Consider the following 26,130-nt stretch of genomic DNA (forward strand, 5'->3'; position numbering starts at 1 on the left):
TGGAAAGAAAATCTCTATGGAAATAAGTTGATGCCAGTAAAGGCAAGTACTTCAATATTCTGAAAAAGCTGAGCAGATAATTCAGACTCTTGTGCATACAGAGTTTTGAATTACACATAGGTATGTTAAAAAATCTCCTGAATAATTCATGAATAATTTCTGAAAGAAAGCAGTGGTTTATACAGATATCAAAGTAATACTGACCTAGGTTAATATGCAGCTTCATATTTGTTCTCACTCAGAAGAAAATCCTTTTTTTTTTTTTTTTTTGCTTAAATTGTTTGTTCCTTGCTCCTGGAAGAAGCAGTGTTGGAGCTCAAACAGAGCTCTAGATGCTCTGCTTTCATTTCCCACATTTGGTCTGTGTGGACCATGTGCTGCTCTATCCAATATGTAATCTTTCCATGGGATACCATCAAAGACAGGCAGCTTTAAAAAAAAAAAAATTAAGCCAACAGATAATCTCTGCATGGGAATACAAAGCCAGTGCTTCTTAATAAGGTAATCATATTATAATTGTGTGTGTGTATGTATTTAAATGTAGTTTGTATTGCAGCAGCACCTGAAGGCAAGTGTTGGGAACCAGAAGCAGCTGCTGTGCCTGCAAACACAGCAAGAATGGGCCTGCACATTACCAGTTCTTCCCCAGAATTTCATCCAAACGAGTACTTTTATTCCAAAACCCTTGTACTTCCAGGACAGTGAGCTGGGGGGAGTTTCCAGGGCCCAGGATGTTAAAAACAAAGGTACAGCCTGGTGAGGGGAAAGTTCTGTGCCGCAGGGGTGTTGTGCTGTCCTCTTCCCCCAGTATGGGCCTACAAGAGAGAGGGACCTGGCACTGGGGTCTGGAGTAAAACTGCCAGAGGGCAGAGTTGAATTGGATATTTGGAAGAAATTCTTCCTGGCACAGGTTGCCCAGAAAAGCTTTGGCTGCCCCTGGATCCCTGGAAGCGTCCAAGGCCAGGCTGGATGGGAATTGGAGCAACCTGGGATAGTGGAAGGTGTCCCTGCCCGTGGAGGGGGGTGGAATGAGATGGATTTTAGGGTGCCTTCCAACACAAACTTTGTGATTTTGTGGATATTTGGATGTTGGGCTCCATGGTGTGGAGGGTCAGTTTGAGAGGGAGTGCCATCAGGCTGCCCTTTTCCCTTTGTTTTCTCCTCTCCTTTAGCCTTTCAAAGAAACAAAGGTGCTGTGGGAGAGAGGAGGGGCAGATTTGGCTTTCAGGTGTGGTGGAACACAGAGGGTGTTTTGGTTGCAGCAATGCTGATAGTGTGGCGCTTCTGCTGAAATGCTGTGGGTTTGCCACATTACCCTTTCCTTTTCATGGAATCATGGAATCACAGACTGGTTTGGGTGGGAAGGGACCTTAAAGATTGTATAGTCCCACCCCCTGCCATGGACAGGGACACCTCCTGCTATCCCAGTTTGCTCCAAGCCCTGTCCAACCTGGCCTTGGGCACTTCCAGGGATCCAGGGGTGTCAGCAACTTCTCTGGCATCAGCAACTTCTTTGTAGAGTTGGAGAGCTCGTTTCCTTAGACAAGCAGTCACCTGAGCTAGGCACAGGAAATCTCAGCCATCTCAGCTGACTGGTGGGGCTCTGAAATAACCAGCTTCAAGTTGCTTCACAGTGTCTAAGAGTGAGTCAAGGTCAAAACGTGCCTTACTTTTTTTCATACAGGCTTGGCTGCATTCACAAGTTTAGCAGCTTGTATATTTGTGGGATTTGTTGCTGCTGGAGATCTCCTGGCTCTCTAAGTCACTGCATCCTGCCCAGCTTTTCCAAAGAATAACATCCGTATGGGAACGCTGCCTCTGAAGTGTTTACACTCATTTCCTTCCTAGGGAAAACATTCAGCCCCGAAGCAGGCCTTGGGTGACAGCAAGGAGACAGTGGCACATCTTTCCAGAGTACAGCTCGTTCTCAGCTGCTTGTGTATGGAGTTCTCTGCATCCTCTTTTCCTTTTCTTCATTAGAAAAGCGAGCAGAAATCTCTTCCAGAGCTAAGGCATCGCTCAGCCTCGCAACAAACCCAGCCAGGGCTGGCCACCGGCCAAGCCTTCGCTCGCTGCAACCTGCACACCATGTAACTCCTCTAAGAATAGCCCTGGTGATCTTAAAAAAAAAAAAATCACAATATCAAAAAAAGAGGGCTATTTTAGCGATGTATTATCTTCATCCCTTCAGTGAAGCAGTGGAGTTTGGAGGGGATTTTTTCCCCCCCACACCCGTGTCCGTTGTTCCTCCCGCAATGAGCTGTCACTAATACCGAGAAATATTTTCGGACTTAATGCAGTGAGTCAGGGCTTAGCTGTAAATTGGTCATGGGATGGGAGGGATTCAGATTGTCTGTTAGCCAGGGTCTGCTTTCAGCCATTTCAGTAACATGAGCAGTGTCTCAACTGACGGTAATTACACTCATAACTCTCTCTGAGATGATTTAAGGCGAGGATTAATTATAAAAGTTTCTCGGTGTTAGAACATGTTTCTTTAGTTAAAGTTTGGCATGCTTTCGTTTTATGATGGGCCTGAAAGAATGTTCCTCTACTTAAAATGTCTAAATACACCATTCTGTCATGCTGTGTAAATACCCATATTTGTGAGTTTATCTAAACAAATCTCTTAAATTGGAAAAATACATAGAAGGGCCAAGAGCCAATTCAAAGGCTCGTGGAGTAGACTTGCATATTCCTTGTGGGCCTGCTTGGGTTTTGGTAACTGTTTTTCTGGCTGTGCTTGATTTCTCACTAAAATAAACAAAATACAGTAGTTTTTTCTATCTTCATTAAAAGATAAGTGACCTAAGTACCCTGATGTGCTTCTCCTTTTGTCTCTATAGACAGGGGCTTTGCCAAGGCCAGCTCAGTGGGTTCTTGATGGAGCTGGGGATCCAGTAGTCCCATGTTAAACTGCCTCCTTTGGTTGTATTGCCTTAAAAAAATATGTAAAATTGTCAGGTGTGAAAAGAGCCAGTTCACATCAACCTTGACAGTCTGCCTTTTAGAAAACCTAAATAAAAGTGGTTGGATGGGATTATGGAAGGCTTGGCTTGACTTGATGGCATAGATTCACAAAAGGCTAGATGGTATGACACATCTTCTCTATGTTCCTTATTTTCCTGGGGGTAAATTCCAGCCAATTCTCACAGCATAATAAAAGAGTATTCCCAGTTAATATTTGAAAAACTGGTCCAAGTTTTCATTTTGTTCACTTTTTTACTTCATAAACCTATTTTCTTATGATTAAGTCACATAGCCAAATAGTGATGTCATTATTTTTTTTTCTTTTTGCTATTCTACTTCTGTGAGTACTTTTAAAAGATAAGAGATCCATATCTGGCTCCTTGGCTGCTGTGTTTGAAGTCTGTTTTTTAGAAAAACATTGTGTTATTAGCCTGTCCTTAAGCTCCGGGAACAGAAAGTTGTTGAGGTGTTTTTGCTTGTAATAAATTTAGACTTAGATTCATATCGTATGTTAATGTTTTTAATAACCTGCCACTCCAGATCTCCCTTGCTTTATGGCCTGCACTTATGACTCCTGCATTATGGATGCTGATGATTACTATGAGCATATAAGTTATTGAATTGATTTTATGAATGGTAGCATAGAGCATGAAGCCGAGTTCACTTAAGGAAATAAAACAAGGCAAACAGACTAAAATATTAACAGTGTGTTTAGTGTCGTGGTGGGTGGCTTGTAATTCATTGAAACCCTTTTGTGAAGTGGTGCTTCAGCATCACTCACCCTCCAGTCCCCAGTGTCCCCAAACTCGGCCCAGTTACCTTTGAGACCAAATGTATTGGATCCACTTTGAGTTTACAAGTGGTGACAGATTAATTTGGAAAGATAGATTGCAAACATGCATCATGGGCTCGGCCTGAGTCATAAAAATGTAATGTATGGCTGGTGCAGAATGATAAAAATTCATATCAGGGGAGCAGCTTAATTAACTATTCTTGATTAAAGTAATACAGTATGTGAATTTAATAGCTTGCCTTCAAAAGCAGAATGTGAAATCACTTATTACTTTGGTGTATCTTGCTGGCAAATAGGGAGCTGCCAGCAGTTCTTCGTGATTAATTGAGTTTAGAGGAACTTAACTCTGGGGTGGGAGATACCAAATAATTATTCTGCTCTTGCTTCAAGCTCATTGCCTTACATGAATAAAGAAGTTGTCAGGAACAAAATTGTGGGAGTGGACTAGGAAAAGGATCGAGAATGCATGAAATGGGATTGATAGCTAGGAATAGGATTGATAGAGGAGGGATGGCATGTTGGGATTGTGAAGAATACAGTGCAAGGGCTGGAGCTCTGCCACCACAGTATTAGTTAAACACTTTGCCATCCAGATCCCCGTGTTGCTGACCCATTTGTTGGTCCTTGGGGTGGTGGTAGCTATGGATAGCAGGAGTCACTGCTGTCACCTTGGAGGCTGAGGAGTTCTGGTTCATGGGGTGTTTTCTCTACTTCATGTGGAGCCATTGTCGTTCTTTGACACCTTCCTGGTGCCTGTAGCCAAGTCACTCATTCTGCAGCCATCCCAGCTTCTAGATGCATCAGGACAAGGCCTGGCTTGGTTGCAGGAGCAGGATACTGAGGGCTGGTGTCCAGCAAGCTTCTAGATCCTGTCCAGCAGAGCTACTGCATAAACTAGTGCTTCCATGTTGGCTGTTTTATTATTGATATATCAGTGTGTTATTGTACCCTGTTGGTTATTTCTGCCGGCGCACTCCTAGGACTTGGCCCTTGTTGGAATGATCTCCTGACTTCTTCAGGACATCTCTCCAAGTTGTCAAGATAACTTTGAATTCTGCAAAACAGAACCTTTCCTGGCTTGGTGCTCTCTGGGGTTTTAGAAAGCAGTTGCAGTCTCCAGTTCATTATCATTCCAGTCCCTAGTGAAAATCCCTCTGCAGGACAGATACCAGCAAAATCCTCCTTGATGTATTCCTCCATTTAAACAATGTGCCATTGTAAAGTACTTTCTTCTTCTCAGCCAGCTTTGCACTTTGGTATTAGTCACAGCTTAGATTCAGCCACTCTGATCAATTAGCACAGACGTGTAAGTAGTGAACTTTTGACATCTTTATATTGTGTCAAAATGAGCTTGGAGAAGGGTTTTCTTATCCTCTTTAAAATAGTGAACATATCCTGCTTTACATTTCTTCCAGAGTCAGTACCTTTAATATATTTACACATGAACTCATCTGAAGAACTTTCCAGTCATTGATAGTTTTCAGGGCATTTTTTCACTTTAAATAGGTAAATGTTCTAGTTAGACAGCTGAGCATTGCTGATGCTTTACAGTATGCTTTTACCCATAGGGTAGGTGAAAATAGGATCTCAAAGCAGCTTTCCTGGCTTGGAGGCTGGGCATCTGCACACCTGTGACTGAGCCAAGATGCAGAATTCGGGTTTGGTCACAATTTTTTCCTGATCTAAGATGAAGAAATAGGGTTCCTAATGTTTTCCTAATTTGTTAGGTCCGGGCATGGGATTTACCTTGACTAGTGTTACTGAATGTCTGGGTTCTGAGTTGCACAGCAAAGAGGTTTCCTTGGGAGACACTCATTCCTGCTGGTGTCTTTCTCCTGGGAGAAGGGCTTACTGCAGCAGGTGGGCTGGCTGAAATGAGTAGGACTGCCTGTGGCTGAAGATATTGTACCTGACAGTAAGGAAATATAAAGCCCAAACTTCTTAGGGGCATGTCTGTGTCAACACATTCTCCTTGGAGACACACGTGTTGCAGAAGCTGCTGCTGCAATTACACCTCGTTACAAGACACCATGTTTTTTGTATTTTATGAGTGCTTTGAAAAAATTAGCAAAGTCCATTAATAACGTGGCCAGTGAACTCAAATTGCCTGACGATGCTGTTCTGTGCACACAGTGGAAAAATCAATCACTTTAATCCAAGGTAAAGCTGTCTGGCTCTCCAGAGGAGGAGGCTGCCTTGGTTGCTGAGGGCTGGAAATCATTGCCTCACGCTAATTGAGTAACATCCAGCAATTGTGAGGCTGAATCTTCCAGACTGGTTTGACTCACAGGGGCTGAGTATCTAAATGAAGTGTATTTGTCATGCTGCAGTCCTACAGGATTAAGAGTACTTGGATTCGTTTGATCTGATGCATTCCAACAATATTAAGTAAGTCCATTTTTTATTGTCCTTTGCACCTTATATTTTTCTGGCTGTAAAAGTCCAGCATCTTACTTTTTGGAAACTGAGCTGTGATATGACAAATATTTCTGGCTAGTATTTGTAGCTCTGGCAGGGCTGGAAGAATTCATGGCTGGCTTTTACACTAGGCTGGTAGCTGAGACCAGATATAACAAGAAGCAGAGTACTGCATGTAGAATTAAATCATATTACTAGTTATTTTATTAGTTTTCTTGTCTTGAAATTATTCACTGTTCTCTGTTTTTTGTGATAAATAGTAACTCTACAGTGTTTAAAGCTATACTTTGATGTTAAAGAATTTTAAACAACACTTTGAGAGATCCTTTTGTCTTTCAGCAAGATAATTATGCTGCAAAATTTTCTTTCTGAATTCATTTGGGAAGTCCAGCTTATTGAATGTTTGGAATGAAGGACTTAGTCCTGATACATCTGTGGCTTCTCCTCTGCAGTCTTCTTTGTTTAGTGTCAGACCTCAGTCAAATGACCATGAATTGTGGCTGCTCCACCCCTGGAAGTGTCCACGGCCAGGTTGGATGGGGCTTGGAGCACCCTGGGATAATGGAAGGTGTCCCTGCCCATGGCAGGGGGTGGAACAGAATGAGCTTTAAGGTCCCTTCCAACCCAAACCACTCCATGATTCCAAACTGACTGTGAACTTGCACTCTTAATGAAAGAGAGACCTGCTGAGAGGAAAATAAATACCTTTAGATATTGAAAAATATTCTCAGAACACATATTGTGTTATTTATGGTGACCAGAGTTTCTGGTCAGTTCAGGAGAGCATGTGCTGAGTGTCCATGGGGGTGGCTATAGGGCCCAATGTGCCTAGTATTAAAATTAATTGAAAGCAATTTTAAGCCCCAGGAATTTGGGGCTTAAACTAAACTTTGAATTTGAGGATTATGAACAGACTTGCTAATCATCTAAGCACTTGTCTTCCCAGATAAGCCTTGACAACATCCTGAGCATTCCTTGCATCCCAGCTGCTGAGTGAGCTGCTTGATGTGGCCTTTCAGAAGTGAGGGGATGGGGAAGAGAGCTGAGAACCATCCCAGTCTGGCGCTGCATGATCACAGATTGCTCACTTGGTGCTGCCAAGCAGCAGGAAAGTCCATGGAGGAGAGAGTCCATGGGTGCAGGAGCTCAGGTTTGAGGCAGGAACTCGGGTGAGCAGCGCATGGCAAGGCCTTGCAAAGGCTGAGGCACAGCAGCAAGCCCTGTGCATAGTAACAGAAAGGATTTAATGACCCTAGAACTTAATTAGGACAGTGCAGTGTTACCACCTGCTTATTTATAGCTGTAAGTTTAGGCCATGTGTGACTCTTCATTTAGAAAAAAGGAGTACAGGAGCCTTGGCTGAAAGGAACAAATTTCCTTCTGCTCATTACACTCAGATGATCACTGTTGTTTAAGTGAAGTTTAAACATCATAAAATGTGCCCTCATCTTGTGATTCCCATCTGCTGCTCGCCCTTCCTTTCTCTGCTGAAGGTTATTTCAGCAATTTTGCCAATGGCACAGGATGCTGTTCCTGGGGTGGGTTGTTCACCCATCTTTCCCTCCCTGCGGTCCTTACCCAGCTGTTCTAAACAGAGTCCTTCCAGCATGAAGTCATTCCTCTTATCATCATGTTTAATAACTGCAAGATAACTCTTCAGCACATGCTGGAGGACTTGTGCAGGCCGTGGTTCAGGAGAGCAGCGAGTGGGCCTGTGCACCATTGACCTACAGGGGATTTAGGCACCTCTGTGTTTAGGGGCATTTAAGGACCTCTGGTCCTTCTGGTGCTTTGCAGATCCAGGAGCAAAGTGTTGAAGTTTGCATCAGGAAAACTGTTAACAGTGAGTTTAGGCATATTTTGTTAAGGACATACTCCACTTCATCCCAAAGCCTCAGTGATGTGGAAGGTTTTGCTCTCCATGAGCAGTCAGGGAATTAGAGCAGTTCTGCATTTCACTAGTGGGGAAAACACATGATTCTCACACTCATTTTGTGCCTCTGTTTGTTTCAAAACTGCTTTTGCAGTCCTTCAGGTTGGGAAGTTTAGGGGAGATTTGTCAGATTGTTAGGTTTGGCTGCTAAGTGCCTAGCATGATGTTTCCAGTTATCCTTGTAAAGTTACACGATCTGTTTTTTGTTGGTGTTTCTTAGGGAGTTGAAGGGCCTGCTGGAAGATCAGGTGAGCTCCTTGCTGGGTCTTGATGTTCTGGGTTTGGTAGGTCTCTAGTCTGGTTTTGAGTGTTTATGAAGTGTGAGGCATGGAAGGGCCAAGAGAGGGATTCATATCATGGGGTCTCTGCTGTGGGTTGTTCAAAAGGTGAAAGTTTTGTCAGAATGAATGATCTAACCAGGTACTTGAACATACATACAGGGTCTCCAGAGAGCCTCGATCACCATCTCTGCTGCTTTTCAGTTTGCAGATAGATGAACAAGTGATAACTATTAATCACAGCCAACTGATTTTGATTTCAAAATAGATTTTGTTAATCTTTTTAGTGGCAATCAGGGAAGATTCTTGTCCTGATGCATCTGCTGTGCTTTTATATGAATCACAGTGTTATAAAAAGGAAGAGGAATTATGGGGCTTGGGTGACTTAAATAAAATCTATTTTTGCTGTTAGGATCATAGCATTGACATGGTATATGGTTTGAATTAAAGTTCTCATTATCACATTAAGATTCAACAAGGAGTTAATTAAGTGTAGGGAAGTAATTGAATGCTAATAGTACAACATTGCAGTGAAAAATGAGGCCAAATCTCCATACTCCAAAACTCTAGTTTTCTCCTCATTTTAAGTAGTATGCCTATGACCATGCACTGGAGTTCACTTCTGTCTCAGGCAGAGAGCTTTCTTGTTTGGGACATGCTGGTCCATCCTTTTTCAACATTCCTGTGATGGGACAACCCTGTTAAATTTTAAAGGTGCTTATCTTTTCACTCACCTCACTTGAAAAGAAAATAGACCTTGTGTTAAAACTTGGTGTCTGCAAATGGCTGGAAATCAACTATAGACTTGGAAGCCAGTTTTGCTTAGATAGCACAATTGAAATTATTTAAGAACACCTGTTTTGCATGTTGCATGTGATTTTGGTTAATTTTAAGGAGACCTGATGGACTGTGAATCATAGAACTTGTGGATTTTTTACCTCCTGATATTTCTGTTAGCACCAAATTGTTTTGTTTAATATGTTGAGCATTGAGGCAGGAAGACAGACCATCCCCACTAATTTTTTGGCATAAGACACATCTTGAGCACTGTACCACAAATGTTTTGTAGCCATTAGAGAAGGTGAGCTAATTTCTCCTTCAACATTCTTTTACCTTAGGTTTTTTTGAGTATGAATGCATAGTTTACAGGTGCACCCTGTATCTGTTGTAGGTCAACCTTGCTTGTTTGAGGTAATGAATTAAAAGCAGGAATTAAAAAATACATATGGTAATGCACGTGATCCATCCTGACTTCAGAGGGGCTTTAAATAATGTGGCTGAAATTGGAAATGTGCTCAGTAGAAAAGATGTGGGCAAATGGGGAAGAGCCAGAGGGGAGCAACAAGAATAGGACACTTAGCAAACGTAAGCTGTAATGGAAGATGGAAGGAATTGATTTATTTAGCCTAAAAATACAGAAGGAAACGAGTCATCCAGTATTGGAAAGGTTGCTTTAAAAGGCACCACAATTGTATTTTCTCCATGAGAGAGGCAGGAAGGCACCAGGCAAGGATAGTAGTAAAAGCTACTACCCAAAGCTGGGTAGTAGGTTAAACATTTGAACTTTCAGGAAAGTGGTGAAATGAAAGACAGCCTCTTGGGAAAACCTATGGGATGGGAGTTTGGAGAACAGGTTAGACAGAAATCTGTTGAAGTGGTTTGGGTCCATGCCCTGAGGTGGTGCAGTTGGGTGGTATTTGGAAATATCTTACTTTTGTGATGGTTGATACCAGGTGAAGATCTGAGGAGACTGATCTTGTAGAGTTTCACTATGCTATTTCATGTTCTGATCAAGAGAGACATTGAAATTCTGTGGGTGAAGGATGGATCCATCCCTGCTTGCCTGATCTTGCACAGCATGGTGTCTCCTTTTCCATGGCTGGTCGCTCCCAAGGGAGCTGACACCTCATTCTGAGCCTTTCCTGGAGGAAAGATTTGCTGCCTTCTGCAAGAGGAGGGCAGAGCTCATTTTAAGTCTCCTCCATGTCCTCTCCCACCTACGAGGAGTGGTTTTGGAAAGAGAGGATGCAGAAGATGAGAGGATGGAAAAGCAGAGTGGGTATTAAAGGCTATAACAGGCATACAGTCATTTTGGGACTCTGGCCATCTTAGGTTGATAGAATCATAGAATTGCTAAGGTTGGAAAAGGCCTCTAAGATCATTGAATCTAACCATTAATGTCCTAAATGATGGACTTGAGTATTTCCAGGCCTGTAGTTTTATTTTAGGCTAGTTCTTCTCCCAGTATTGGTTTGGATATCATCTAACCTGCACTACCCTGAGCATCAGAGCTATATTTCTACATCCTCATTGGAATATATTGGTGCCTCATTTTGCCAGCACTTAAGAGTTACACTTATTTATCTGCTGTTCTTTCAAGGAAACTTAGAGGAGATAAACGCTTTAAACCCAGCCTCCATTACTGATTTAAATGGCTTATGAAATTTTTAAGCCATTTATGATTGTCTTCCATTCTGATGTATATGGTTTCTCTTCTCAGATAAATGTGTTGGGAGAATCCAGGCAAAATCCGTGCTTATACAGCTGAGATTGGAAATGCAGTAAGTGAGCAGGCCACTGTACTCTGTGAAACAATAATGATTCTTTCTGCTGTTCAAAAGTAACTGCTAACTAAAACAAGGAGAAGGTGGTACAAATACACAGATCAGATGTAAGGCTTCTCCTGCAGTCCTAATGTTTCTCGTGTGTGTCATAGTACATATGTGATACTTAATAGTATTCCAACTATTACATCCTTTAAAATGCACATTTTACCCAGGCATGCTGGAATTTGCCATGTAGCAAGAGCTGTTATTCATTCTCTTGGGTCTTAAATCTTACGCCTGGTGCAAATTTGAGAATTAATGCAAATAAAACAGATGTTGAGAAGAGCAAAATACAGACATTGAAAATATGTTCCAGCAATGGCATTTACATAATTGCAATTACTGAAAATCTCAAAATTAGAGCCTTGGACAGTGCTGGGAGAATGAGAGCTTATTGTAGGAAACTCTTGCTGGTTTGGAACACAAACCCTTCTGAAGTTAATGTATGTGTATTGCTGAGTAGCACCACTCTTGGTTTTCTGTTATCTCACTTCTCAGGGTTACATCATTCATAATTTCTTGCTACCGTTTCACTCTGCTTACCTATGTTGTAAGAGTATCTTTTCATTTGCACCACATCTTTTAGTTCGGGTTTTCCTCTTAATCATAAGCAACAAACCCAGGAGGACTTGGTCTTTGTTTTCCCTTGTTCTATCTTTGTAAATCCCAGGTTAGAACAAGAGGGGAAAAAAATATTTTCATAGGATCATAGAGTGGTTTGGGTTGAAGGAACCTTAAAGCTCATCTCATCCCACCCCCTGCCATGGGCAGGGACACCTTCCACTGTCCCAGGTTGGTCCAAGCCCCGTCCAGCCTGGCCTTGGACACTGCCAGGGATCCAGGGGCAGCCACAGCTGCTCTGGGCACCCTGTGCCAGGGCCTGCCCACCCTCACAGGGAACAATTCCTCCCCAACATCCGATCTAACCCTGCCCTCTGGCAGTGGGAAGCCATTCCCTGTGTCCTGGCACTCAGTTTCTTGTAGACAGTCTCTCTCCATGTTTCCTTTTGGCTCCTTCAGGCACTGGAGGCCACAATTAGGCCACCCTGAAGCTTCTCTTCTCCAGGCTGAACAATCCCAATTCTCTCAGCCTTTCCTCACAGCAAAGCTGCTCCATCTCACGTGTATCCTGCTAAATTCCCTGTTAAGACTTGGTCAATGGGACACTGTCATTATCCTGACATCTAGGAGGATGTCAGTACACTTCATGGAACTGCTTGGATGCAATAAATAAAATGTAATAAGCATAGTCAGCCCAAACCTGCAGTTGACAGATCAAAGGCAGTGACCACCATAACTCCAGAGGAAGCACCATCACCATGCTGTTGTTTGCAGATGGGGAGAACCAACTGCTATTTTTACCCTCTCCTCAACGTGGCTGTTTGGTGGTCACTATCATTTCCATGAACCCATCCTATGATGTGACCCCAAATGTTGTATTTAGGCAGTGAGGTCGGAGCTGTGTGCATCTGCATCAGTCCTGTTTGGTTTTGACAGCACAGGGAGATCACAGGAGGCTTTGCTTGCATGAGAATGCATCTCTCAGGAAACTGATTTTACAGAGGGTAAAGTAGAGCATGTTCCAAAAACAGGCTGAAAAAGGCCAGTTTTGGCTCTAGAAAAGCAGCTTAAAAATCTGCTACAGCTGCTGAAATGTAGACCCAGCTATTTAACCAGGGCACACCCCTTTCTCTAGCTATGTTCTCTCATATATGTTTGAAGGCCATAAAACTCTTCAAAACGATCCCACTCAAAAGTTCTGCAAAACTGTGGTGCTATAGCCCTCCTGCCATTCCAGCAAGGTGTCTTCGTGGAGCAGGAGTACCCTGACACCCTCTGACACCATTTGTCCCTGGTTGTAAATGTTTCACAGACTTTATGCAGTCCTGTTGTTTCATGCTCATTGCCAGCTCTTTCTGTGCTACTGCACTTGGTGGAAAAAGGCCTTCAGGAGACACACATGAGGAACTGGGAGCATGAGTAATATCTACATTTACTATAAATAAGTGTATTTCTGTAAAAGCTGGTTGAGCGAGAGAGACAGAATAGGCACAGAAAATTATTAAGCAGAAGATTAATTTTTGAGCCACGTTTTGTTATCTAGGGTGGTTCTACAATCCAGAAGAGCAACATACCTGCAGAAGTGCAAGGTTGCCAAGGGCTTTTTGTTGCCAAATGTTCTTTGAGGTTTCCTCAAGAGTCAGCCTAGTCTTCCACGTCATCAGCAATGGAGTTTTAAACTTCTTTCTATCTGTTTTTTATTTGCTAGATAAAAGTTTCAACCAGTCTGATGTACCCAAGCTATTGAAGACCAGGTGTATTAATGAGAGCTGGAGAGCAGGTCGCCTTCCTGCCCTTCCTGGCATTTTGTTGGCAGTATTTTGGATATCTTCTGATGCCACTGTTCCTCTTGCTCTAAGGCACTTGCCACCTGGATTTCTGGGGCATACAGCTGTGAGGGGCAGTTTTCAGCCTCCTGCCAAGGAGAGGGAATGTTCTCCATCTTCACTCTGCAAATCCCCTCCTGCTGGCAGTCCTGCAGACGTGTCCCTTCCTCTGCTTCCTGCCCGGGCTCTCTGGGGTTATTACACGGATGGGCAGGGCTCCTTGCAGGAGCAAGGCAATTTCCTGTGTGACCTGAGACTTCATGCACCTTTGGAGACAAGTGCTCTGGCTTTATTTATCTCTACTATGCTCATTTTCTTATCCTGACTGACCTTTTGGAGTGCTGTGGAGGCTGAAGGAATCAGAAAACCCTGATTGTCAGGGCAGCATAATCCTTATATTACACAACAGAGGCATTTCACCAGTGATTACTCCTCTTGTTTTCTCTAAGGGACACCTTGAAGTCTATCAGTCTGTGTGCAGAAAGGAACTTTGAGATAGAAATCCAGATTTTATTTTTCTGGACCTTAGTGTCCCAAGCTATAAAGAACCCTAAGGATTACTCCCATGTGGGTTGATAAAAGCTCAGAGCTCTGAAAGGGAGCAGGATGGCAAGGTGGCAGGGAAGAGTTTCCCTGCAGGATTTATTGGTAGGACTTATTTATCATTTATGTGCCTTATTTGTAATTTCATCTGTTTACCTGCCCTAATTTCCTGTCTTCAGGCCAGCTGCTGCTCCCATGTCTGCTTTTCACACAAAGCCCTGGTGTTTGGCTGCTGCTCGACAGAATTAACTGGAATTACTGTAACTAATTAGCCCAGACTTTCTAATATTGCCTGGGAGAAAAGATGATGGGATGCTTAGAAAGTTGTAGCCATTAGACTTAGTAAATACCTGCTCTGTGAAAACCCTTCAGTGCTGGGAATTGCCCTCCTTTTTTTATCTCCTGCTCTTCAGTGATGTCCTCCATCAAAGCTCAAAGGCCACTGGCTTGGGCTGAGGGTGAGCTATATTTAGGTACTGGAGGAGAAGTCCTGCAACTCATTCCAGAGGGAGCTTTTTCCTTCATCTTCCTTTGTTTTCTTCTTTATTTTTCCCCCTGATTTTATATTTTTGGCTGGATTTTTCTGATTTTTGAGCTCTTGCAGCTCGAGTTGAGTGTAAAGGGCATGTTAGATGTTCTTCTGAAAATAATCCCTTCACAGTTTTTAACATCTCAAAAGCATTTTAAAATAATTATCAATGTGTTACTGCCCCACTCACTGTGTGTGCCCCTCTGCATGACTGGTAAATAAACACTGAAAGCATCATTCCCTATCTTCTCAGCAGTGGAGGCCTTTTGGTGGGCTGCAGGAAGCTGCTCAGGATTTACACATTTCTCTTTTTTTTTACCTGTTTTTATCCCATTTTGAGTAATGGTTTGGGGTTTTTTTGGGCTTTACGAACCCTGCTTTTCCATATTGCATTCCAGGAGCTGGAGTTCCTACAGCAGAATTTCCCAGCAGTTTCCCTGGGAAGGAGGAGCTCCATTAAGTGGCTGGTTTCAGGGTGAGGTCTGCCCTCTGGAACACGTTTTGGATCCCTGATGAAAGCACAGGAATTTTCCCTGCCAAGCCTGGGTTACACTCCCTGTGTCAGTGCAGACTCACTGCGTGATGCTGGCTGGGTTTGCAGAATCAGGATTTTTTCCTAAAATGAATGCCAGGCACTGTGTCTGCTGCTGCATTCCTGAATGGCCTCACTCTCCTCCACTGCTGCTTGGGGATAAAACTCAACAAACCTACTCAAAAGTGGGTTTTCCCAGGCTCTGATTACACTTCATCACAGAACTAAAGGCTGGATGAGGTTGGAAGAGACCTCTGGATGTCATCTGGTCCAGCCCCATGACTCAGGCAGAGCTATCTAGAACCTCCTGCCCAGGGTCCAGTCCAGACAGCTTTTAGACAGCTCCAAGGATCGAGATACTGACAGGGGTGGGGCAGCCCTTCATGCTGGGCTGAGGAGATCCTGACCTGACACAGCAAGAGTGTGATTTAATAAATCACAATTTAATAAAACTTTCTGTTTCAGACACCCTCCTGGACTGGATGCCTGAACACATTCTGGCAGGGCTAATGTGAATCCTCTGATGAAATTGCATCCAAGAATAATCTCCTTTGACTATATCTGAGATTTTTCTGTATTTGATTTGCCCCTTCATTATAAAGTTTCCCTAAATAGGTGGTTTGCTTCCAGGTAGGTAGAGGAGAGAAGAGAGGCTCTCATCCTGTCAAAGGATAGCACAAAAAATGAGCCCTTAAGTACATATAAAGCAAGGAAACTTGAGTAAATCTCATGGGTCAGTGCTTCTCCCTTGTTCATCCTGATGGATGCAGACAGCCCATGTGAGATTTTACTGCCTGAGCCTGGTGCTCATGACTGAGTGAGGTTAAAAAGTGCTGGGCTGGCATATTGAAATTTTACATCTCGTCATTCAGTCCATTTCTACCTGATGCATTGGTTCCTCCTTTTCAAATACAATTATTGTTAAGAATATTTTATGGTATAAAAAGAAAGCAAATGCTTCATTTTTCCTCTAACTGACTTTAATGATGATTTGCTCAGGTCTAGAAAGCAGCTAAAGGTGCTGTTGGCTCCTTTGAAGGAAAGTGTCATCTTGATATAAATCAGGAATATTATTTTACAAGGACTGTTAGCAGCTTACCTGAGTCAATCTGTGGCAGCCTTATGAAGAAAAGCAAAATACTTCAAATGAAGTTCACATGTCTCTAGAAATGGGCTCATCAGAGGGGAGGCATCAAGGGAAATGTTGACAGATATTTAATTATAATGGCAGTAGTGGCTGTTGCTGTGTTAATAGCATCTGGCAACAGAGTCACTGCCATCTGTTAGTGCCCTGAAATCCTGGAGATGGTGCATCCTTTATGGAGGAATTAACAATAATTAACAAATCTATCACATGAAATCACCTTGATTGGATGACAGCCCTACCTTGATAATGATTAATTGCAAAATAATGTGGAATAAAATGTCCACTATTCTCCTTTTTTGCTACTGCTGCTCTACAAATGCAGCATGCTGGGGGATTTCCTTTCAAGCCTGTGGTGTGAGGCAGCATTTTCTGCATTTATTGTAAATAATCCTTATAAGCAGAGCTAGATTAAAACCAAGCTTCTGCATATTCATTTCAGTTTGCAATAGATTAGGTCTCAAAAACCAGTTATGGTTCTTTTGGTGCATGGTAACTTACTTAATGTTAAATAAGGGAGAAAATGGTAACTTACTTAATGTTAAATAAGGGAGAAAATGAGGTTGGACTGCCAGAAGTGACCCTTCAGCCAAAGTCAAGTCAGTCTGGAAGAACAATCTGACTGCATTAAAGCATTTCAAGGTGTTTTTGTTAGCTCATTATTAGAAGCCAAGCCATTAATTTCTGATGAGTCAGTTTGTCTTCAGAGCTATGAGCAAAAAAATATTGTATTTGTTTGCATTTGGAAGAATTATTTTTGAATATCTATTCTTATCCAAGCCAATATTTCGATCAGTGCTGTTATGAAATATCACTGCTGTAAATAAGAGTTACAAATAAAGCAATGAGCCAATCTGAGACCTGCTTGGGTTTTATTTTTCTCTTAACTCTTCCTTTTCTGTCTGCTCCTGCTGAGCAACAGATGGAGAAGGTAACATACTCTTTGCTTAAATAGGAGAATTGTAATAGATAATTGAGGTGTGGTAATTAACAGGAACAATAGGAGGGAAAGAGTAAACTCTGGAATCTTGAAGTCAACTAAACAGGAATTTTATTTCTCTTTTCCCAAGTGTGTCAGTTAATATTCTGAATATTGCTCTGGGACCCACAGTGAGTAGGCAACATATACTTTTCTTGTGTCTTTCTGTTTGTTGCTAAGTGCCAGAAGTTTCTTTAGGCTGGGATTTGGACTGAGTCCAGCTCCTGACAGAGCTGCACTGACACCAAACCACGAGCAGAGATGTGGAAAGCTGAGTTTGTGCTGCCTTGATTTATCACAGCTTCCAACACAGGAGCTGTAGATCAGAGTCTTCCCTTCCCCTTCCTGTCCTATGGGGTAGATCTGAGCATAAAGGCACAGGAGGCTGGGGTTCAGCTGATTTATGGCTGTGTTCTCTTCTCCATGAGACCCATGCCCCTCTTTTTGTTCTGCTCTGACAGCCATGTGAGTCAGACATGAGCTCATGGGTTGTGTGTTTGTGTACACACCAGTGTTCATCACACACAACATGTACATGTCACACCCTCCTAGCACTGTTGAGATTGGAAGATGCTTTGAAAAAAGGGATTTTGTTTTTTGTTCTGCTGCTCTGGCGTGATATCACAGGATCCTGAGCAGGCAGTGGCTGGTGGGGTGTAGCAAACACTGACACCCTTGTTAAGGCTTGGAAGAAGGGCTTGTTTCTCTCTCACTGCTATTTTCATGCAAGGCACTGTTCCCTGGTTAGGAGGATTAGAAGATATGCATTAAACAGTGTTAAATATGCTGAGGCAGTTGATGTTTACAGCCCTTGTAGAATTATTCATTAAAATATTAACTGCTAGACAGCCTCCTTTTTTTTTAATTCAGTGATTTAGTAGCCCTTTCCAAAATCTCGTGTGATTCAGACATTCAAATACTAAATAAAGCTAAATAAAACCACCAAAATTACCCACAAAAACACTGATTCTTGGGTTTATGTTTCTTAAATTGCCATGGCTGTGATGTGCCTAAGGAATACAGAGGGATTTGTGGAGCGGGTGAGCTCTAAGATTTGACTCAGACCTCTCCCATCTGCAGCAGCAGCTTTCCCTACCACATGGCACTGGGAAGATCTGGAAGGGGCTGTATCCCTCTGAAGGATTTTGGAGATAATGGATAGGTGTTTGCACTAAGTTTTGGGTTACAGAAGCTCATGACATGATGAGGAGGTCTTGCCAAGCAGTGATGCCTCTCAACTCTCCCCTCCCAGGCCTTTTTAAAAGGGTTTTTAATTATTCTGGTCCTCTGCAAAGGACAGGGTTGTGATTTTGTCTATAAACACAGACTGGTTTGTCTTGGAAGGAACCTTAGAGCCCATCCAGTGCCACTCCTGCCATGGGCAGGGACACCTTCCACTGTCCCAGGTTGCTCCAAGCCCCGTCCAGCCTGGCCTTGGGCACTGCCAGGGATCCAGGGGCAGCCACAGCTTCTCTGGGCACCCTGTGCCAGGGCCTGCCCACCCTCACAGGGAACAATTCCTTCCCAATATCCCATCTGTCCCTGCCCTCTGGCAGTGGGAAGGCATTTCCCCTTGTCTTTTCCCTCCACCCCTTGTCCCAAGTCCCTCTCCAGCTCTCCTGGATCCCCTTTTGGCACTGGAAAGGGCTGTAAGGTCTCCCTGGAGCCTTTTCCAGGTGAACTCCCCCAGCTCTCCCAGCCTGGCTCCAGAGCAGAGGGGCTCCAGCCCTTGACACATCTCTGTGGCCTTCTCTGGACTCTCTCCAGCAGTCCCACATCCTTATTTTTGGGATCTTCAGAAGTGATTTGCTTCCTTGGGCCCCCTGTGCCCAGTTTCGTGGCTGAGCAGTTGCTGCTCTTCCCCAGCACATCTGACAGTGCTTCCTCCTGCAGACATTCCCTGATGCTGATGTTTCCCCACTCTGCTCTGAGCCAGCCTGGGGTGCTGGCTGACTCTGGGACTGCCTTCCCAGTGCTCTGCCTTGCTCTGGGGGAGGTGGAGCCTGGTGTTGGTATTGATTTATATGAGCACCCCCCATCTTCCATGGACCGCTGGAGAGTTACCGGCCAGCCTGGAGTTTGATCTCTGGATTTCATCCAGCAACCCAGAGGCAATTCCACATGCCACCGAGCCCAGGGCGTTTAAAAATTGCCCACCTGGGGTCATTTCATCTCTTGTGTTACCTCTAATTTCATTTTTGCTGAGCTTTTCTCATTCAGCTGGGCCTGGACCCAGCCGAGTGTGACACCCTGATGACAAATGCCTGTCACCTTTGTGTGCTTCATAAATACTGATGCTGTTGTGTGCTCTTTGTGTGTTTCAGGAAAAAAGTGCCAGTTCAAATTCAAGACTTAAATCTAATAAAGAGATCCCAGGATTAGTACATCAACCCAGAGCAAAGTAAGTTCAATTTTTTGTTGTTTAAATCATAATACAAATAAATACAGGCAGTGTCTGTGAGGTTCACAATTACTGCCTAGGCAAAGACCAAATGACCCAGCAGCCCTAAAGTCATGCAAAGGACTAGAGGTAAGATCACCTGTGTCCCAAGGATGGGAAAACATCCTCTCCTTTGCACAGCAAAGATGCAGGACTTGAAAAAAGGTGAGATGCATCCCATTGTGCCCAAGAGAAGACCCTGTGCTATTTCTCAGCTTTCTATACAACTTACACAGAGCAAACTTCTCTACATCCACTAGTGTTCCTAAATACAGCTGGGTCAGTCCCAGGGAGGTTTTTGCTAGCTCCTGGTGTAGATTAGCAGCTGTTCTGGATGGGACTGGGAATGGTCAGGTTGTTAAAATGAACTTGTTCTGTAGCTGCTTGGTTGGCAATTCAATGCCCATGCCCTGCCTGGGGTCAGTGTTACATGAAATATTTGCCTCCTGTGGCAGAGCTGGTTATTGATAGTAATAACTCATTTCTTTTCTAACTCAGTGTTACATTTTAATCACTAATTGGCTGAGGAATAACTGATTACACAGAGCCACATCCTGGGTTTGTGAAGAACAAGTGATAAAGGTTTGTGATTTGGTTTTGGACACCAGTGGAAATGCTGTTCCTTGTGCCCAGCCCTTAGGGCACTTACCAACCTAAACTTGCTGTCTCTCAAGTGCCTTGAAAACGATTTCAAGTCTGGAAGCTTCAGTTATTTCCTAATCAGCTGACAGTGTAACTCAGCCTCTTTTCAAAAGTGCTTTGGATGTAATTGCAAAGAAATTCATGGTAGGGAGGTGAAGGTAGAAGCACTCTTCAGCAAAGCTGGGCTTCATTATTGTGGCTCAGGGTCAGAAATGTATTTAAGATGCTCTAACATGAGGTTAATTACCCCGGGATAAAAAAGAGCTGTTCTTTTGTTGGGTCATCTTTTGGTACAGCCACAGCAAAGGAATTGCATGGGGGCATGGCTTCAATTCCTTCATAAAACTCTAGTTTGAAAAGTCCCTGCAGAAATCAGAACTGACCAAAAAGCCTATTTTTTACATTGCGTTGACAGAGATAAATATTTCTGTCACAGACCTGCAAAAATAAGGAAACTCCCAGAGAGGTGCAGAATGTAACATAAGGTTGTTGGGTAGATCCTCCAGTGTTTGCCCAAGGCTCTGCTGTTTGCCCAACCTACCACAGCATTTCTGTTTAGTAATAAAGTGGCCACATGTGTTTGAGTTGCTAATTGCCAAGTCAGCAAACAGCTGTCATAATGTACAATTTCTATTTTAAGGTTTATCATCTAAAAGCCATGACATTTTTGACTGCAGGGTGGGGTGGCATTGGGTGGGAAAGATCCACTCAGCTGGAAGAGCAGTAATTAATGGATAGATCCTTAGATGCATCTTATAGTACTGTTCTGGTACAATGGATGTTACTTCTAAACAACACATGGACTAAGTACCAAATTATAAATTTGGTAATTAACAATTCTTTTACAATATTTTGATGTCAGCTGAAGAGTAAGATTGTGAGGGCTCTTCCCCCTGCAGGAGGATTTGGATTTTTCCATCCAGAGCCCTGGACTTTAAAACCAGGGGATGTAGGGAGCCAGCAGTAGCTTTATGGGGGTCTCTGGCAGAGGGAGAAGGGTTGGTCCTTCCTCTTCACACCCAGTCCTGGTACCTGCCACGCCTTCAGGGCTTCCCCTGCCCTCTGCTCTGACCTCACAGGTATTTGCTCTGTCTGTTCATTTCCAAACTCACCCCCTGAGACCTTGAATGATCAAACACAGCCACCAAGCACCCTGGGACAAGTTCATAACTCAGGGAGTGACAGCAGCCTGAAGCATCAAGGGAAAGTGGTTATTTCAGACCACTTTTACCCTGCCAAATCACAAACTCTCAGAATGGGTTGGGTTGGCACATGAAAAATCAGCTAATCCAGCCTCCCTGCCATGGGCAGGGACACCTTCCACTGGAGCAGGTCTGTAGGATTATCCTGTGGGAATTCTCAGGGATATGACTGAAAATACATACACAATGCTCCTTTTTTCCCCTGCCTTCTTTTAGTTCTCGTACAAATTATGGCTGGGGTGAGTCACTACAGTATTATCTCATTTTATTAGGAACTGGATTTATGATGTTGTAAAGGCAAGACTATTTTTCAAGCACTTGCCTACTCAAAAGGGGCTGCACTGCCCTCAAATCCCTCTGCAAGGCACCTGAATGTGCAGATGATGGGGTCAGCTGTCCCAGAAAAAGCATCTCTTCCCCATCTGAGGAGGAGGTGGGAACCTGAGGAACAGGCAGACAGCTGGGGACAGGAACTCCCTCACCCACTGAAAGGTGAATTGTTCCTGCTCCTGAATCACCAGCTTTAGGTTTTAATGCCATTTCTGAGCCCTGTGGTGTGAACTGAGCTCCATTTATGTCCCACATAAGCAGATCTTTGTATACGTTCAGCCCATAGCAGGGAGGGCTCAATGCTGAGCTTTGTGGGGAAGTGCAGCCCGTTGTTGGGCACTTAGGGAGAGCATGAACTCATTACAGCTGAAAGGATCACTCTGAGGAAGAGGGGATGGGTGGGAATTCAGCAAGCCAAGCCAGCTCTGTGTGCTGGGGAGCAGCTCCAAGAGCTGTGTGTCCTTCTGACCGTTTGTCATCATTGTCACCGCTGGCTCCGGTCCCCATCCTCCCCTTTCTGCATCTTTTTGTGCTGCACATGGAGTCCCTGGCACATTTCCACAGCTGCCTGGGAGCCCAGTGCTCCTCCCAGAGCTGGTCCAGAGGATGCTCCAGCCTCACCTTCCTGGAGGGGTTTTGCTCCTGCAGGAGGGAGGCTCTAACCATCCCCTGGCATAGATAAACACCCCAAAAAACCATAAACACCTGCTCCATAAATAAACACCTGCCATCCATCCTCACCTTGTCTCCTCATCCTTTTTGGATTTTTAGCTTGCAAGTTCCCCATGGGGAAGGACCTGTGGTCTTGTGTGACCATCAGCATTTTATGGACCATGAAAAAAGAGTGTTTTACTAATGCACAATCATGTCACTGAGCCTCTCGGTGCTGAAGAATTGAAGTTGAAGGGTCTGGAGCACCAGGAGGGGCTGAGGGAGCTGGGAAGGGGGCTCAGCCTGGAGGAAAGGAGGCTCAGGGGGGCCCTTCTGGCTCTGCACAGCTCCTGACAGGAGGCTGTAGCAGTTGTCAGTCCCTTCTCCCCCATTACAAGTGGCAGGACAAGAGGACAGATGTTGTGGGTGTCTCATTCTGTGCTGGTGAGGCTGGCAGTCCTGGAAAAGCTCCTGTCCTGAAGGAGAGGGGTCACTCTCCCTCTCAGAGGGAGAGGTACTGTGCTATCAGCTCCCTGCAGTCAGCCTGGAAAAGGGAACAGTCTCCTCTGGGTGCGTGAGGATCCCAGATACCACCCCAAATGTTGCACATGTGCACAGAACTAAATGCAGTAATTTTTCATGGGCAAACAGAAAACAGAGGGAAAAAGATTAAAAGTTGGCAATGTAGATGAAAGCATAAAGTGATTTGTTTTTGACAGTGGTGGAAGCTGACAGCTGGGCCCCCCAACAACCCTGGGCTGTTCTATAATGGAGGAAATCCTGTTGGTATTGATACTGTTCCTTTGCCTTCCAGCATGCACATCTCTGAAAGCCAACAAGAATTCTTCAGAATGCTTGATGAAAAAATTGAAAAGGTAAGGCACAGTATTGTGAGCATCCAGTGTCCCTCAGGGGTGGCACAGCTGCATGGGGAGGACAGTGCCCTGCTGCTGCAGCTCTCTGTGTCCTCCATGACTTGGAGGGGTCTGGCCCAAGATTTCCCTTGCAGCTCCTCGGTTAGATAGCTCAAGTGCAAAGAAGACCAGGAAGGTGAAGAGTTTCCAGGGGGTACTGAGGGAATCCTTTGTTTGGGGGGAATGTCACCAGTCTGGGATTCATGGCAGGCCAACTCAGGTGTTCAGGACATACATGCTGGGTAAAAGTGGGATTTTCCATCATTGCTGATTTGATCTTTCATCTCACTGGGAGACAGCTGGAGTGTTAATGCTGTAGTAGCTGGGATAGCCCAGGAATTCTTGCTGAACCTCCTCGAAACAGCCACTGGCTCCAAGGGATGGCGTGGCTGTGAGTGTTCCCCAGGGCTGTGCCAGTGAAATAATGGTGCTGGAGATGTTTGGAAGAAGAGGATGAATAATTCTTTGCATATCTCAGCTGTCCTGAGAGCAGCTGCTGTGTGTTTCAGAAAGCTTTTAAATGACACGCTTGGCTTCTTTGTGAGACAGCAGTGAAGGAGCTGGAGCACAGCTCATACTGGGAGTATGAGGGAGGGAGATGGGGGAGCTGATGTTCACACACCAATTTACCCTTCACACTGCCTGTTTGGGAGCTGTGCATCTTGTTTAAATACTTTGTATTAAATATTTGCTTCCTCAGTAGCAGTACACTGGGGAACTACTTTGTTCAGAGTACAGTACACTGAGTACCAGTTTGTACTCCCAGTTTCAGACTGGATTCCTTTATGGAAAGGGAAGTCAGACACTGGGACAGGCTTCCCAGAGAGCTGCTGGATGCCCCAGGCCTGTCAGTGTTTGAGACATTTGGACAATGCCCTTAACAGCACACTGTAATTTCTGGTCAGCCCTGAAGTGCTCAGGCAGTTGATGATTGTAGGTCCCCTCCAAGTGAAATACTTCTAGTCTAGTCTAGTCTATTCTTCTGCTCTTTTCTGTTTGTTCTATTAAGTTGTCATGTTGGGTTGCAGAGTAGAATGGAAATTTTTACTTGCATGGCTCTGAACTTGTGCCTTTTTTGCCAGCACTCCTGGTCCCAGGAGTCAGAGTGCTCCAGTGGGTGCATCTTGTATTTGTCCCAAGGAACACATTTGTCACTTTCCTCATAAAGAATAAAAATTATAAAAACAAAAGAAGACATAAAAGGGGAAGAGTAAAAGTGAGGAGTTCATAGATTCCTGAGAAGAATATTTCTGTACCCAGTGTTGCACCGGGGTAAGATTTTATGTAACCTAATGCATTTAAAATGAGAATTTCTACATATCCATAATACAGCTATATCTCCTTTGAATAAATGCATTCACCCTATGAATATTCAGATTGCTTTTCCTGGACATCATCACCTGCCAGAAGGTTGAGCACAGAATCTCCAGTAAAATGGATTTTCCAAAGATGTATCTTATCTGCAGACCAGACAATGCCATCAGGCTGTATCTAATTATGAATTTTGGTTAATTTTTGTTCCTGAGGTCAGGGCAATAACACCCTCATTCCCCAGCTGCCACACTGAGGTGCAGCTGACCCTGTCTCCTGTGCTTGGAGCTGTTTGGATCCTCTTTGAGCTGTTCCCAGGTGCTCTCCAGGGCTAATTTATCTTGGGGATAATTTATCCTGGGGATCAGGAGATTGTCTGTTCAGAGGAAATCCACAGTTTATCTGTCAAAGAGACCAAGTTGCTGACAGCTGATGGGATTGGCAGGAGTTAATGTGTAGCTGAATGTGGGATTTGTGTTCCCTGGGGACCTCCTGTGCCTGAGGAAATAATCTTCATTAGAGAACTTTTGGGGTTTTTAATTCATCTTTGCTCAGAATGCATTTTTTCCTAGGCGTTGTCACAAATGCCAAAAAAGATTGGAAAATATAAGGGGCTTTGTCTGATCCTTAAATAGCATTTTCAGTCCCTTCTGCAGGGAGATGGAGGAAGCACAGCAGTCAGACATTGAGCAGGATTGTGTCAGTGGCAGCTGCAAAGGTCTGTGGAGGTGTGGGGGGTGTTGCCTGTGCCTGGTGAGGTCCCAAACCTTGTGGTGTTCCCATGGTTACCAGGGCTGTTGGATGTGTGATGGAGACTCCAGTCAGGAGCAAAACACCCTCAGCTCCACTGGGATCCCCCAGGGTCACCAAACCCAAGTGCCCAGCAGCAGCTCTGACCTGGGAGCATTGGGCAGGAGCATTGCATGGGGGCTTGGAGCTGGCACAGCCACTCTGTGGAATAAAACTCCTGCAGCCAGGGTGGGAAATGGAAAGAACACGGGCTGGTGTTCTGTCAGCTGCACACAGGAAGTGTTGGTGAGTCCTGGAGATCAAAAAAAGCCTTATTGAAACAGTCTGGAGAGCTTCTGCCCCCAGTAGAGCATTCCTGGCTGCCCCTACAAAGCTCCACTGCCTCCTGCAAATGTCACCCGAAGGTAAAAAACAGAATGTCATGAAGCATGGAGCTGCTGTCTACCAAAATTCAGTGTCAAAACACTGTGAGTCGTTCAGAGGGGGACATCTGCTCTGTCTCTGAGTGAGTCTGTCCCTGCTTCAGGAGCTGGGGCTGAGCTGGCACGAACAGAGCTGCCTGTGGTGGTGGTAATGCCATTCAAAGGGTTTGCTGGAAGGAGGAAATACTGGGATGAGGGCTGGGGTGGGACTGGCTGAGAATGTGGAAGTCAGCCTCCAATGTAGGCTTGGATATGGGTTCTGCTGGAGTCAGCCCAGTCCTTTCAGAAACAGGAGAATTTGAGGTAAAAATGCTCCCAAATTCTCATCAGAATTCTGATGAGAAGCCAGGGTTAGAGGT

The 26,130-nt window shown here is 44.3% G+C and overlaps 1 protein-coding gene across 1 annotated transcript in view; it reads left to right on the forward strand.

The window, feature by feature from the left end:
- C9H1orf21 (chromosome 9 C1orf21 homolog) overlaps positions 1 to 26,130 on the forward strand; it is a 103,072-nt gene that overhangs the window by 71,841 nt on the left and 5,101 nt on the right. Inside the window, exons 4-5 of the mRNA XM_066555947.1 lie at positions 19,434 to 19,510; positions 23,189 to 23,249. Of these exons, the coding sequence (XP_066412044.1) occupies positions 19,434 to 19,510; positions 23,189 to 23,249 (138 nt within the window). The remainder of the gene's footprint in view (positions 1 to 19,433; positions 19,511 to 23,188; positions 23,250 to 26,130) is intronic.

Source organism: Molothrus aeneus, chromosome 9 (genome assembly GCF_037042795.1).
Source record: "Molothrus aeneus isolate 106 chromosome 9, BPBGC_Maene_1.0, whole genome shotgun sequence".
Lineage (NCBI taxonomy): Eukaryota > Metazoa > Chordata > Aves > Passeriformes > Icteridae > Molothrus > Molothrus aeneus.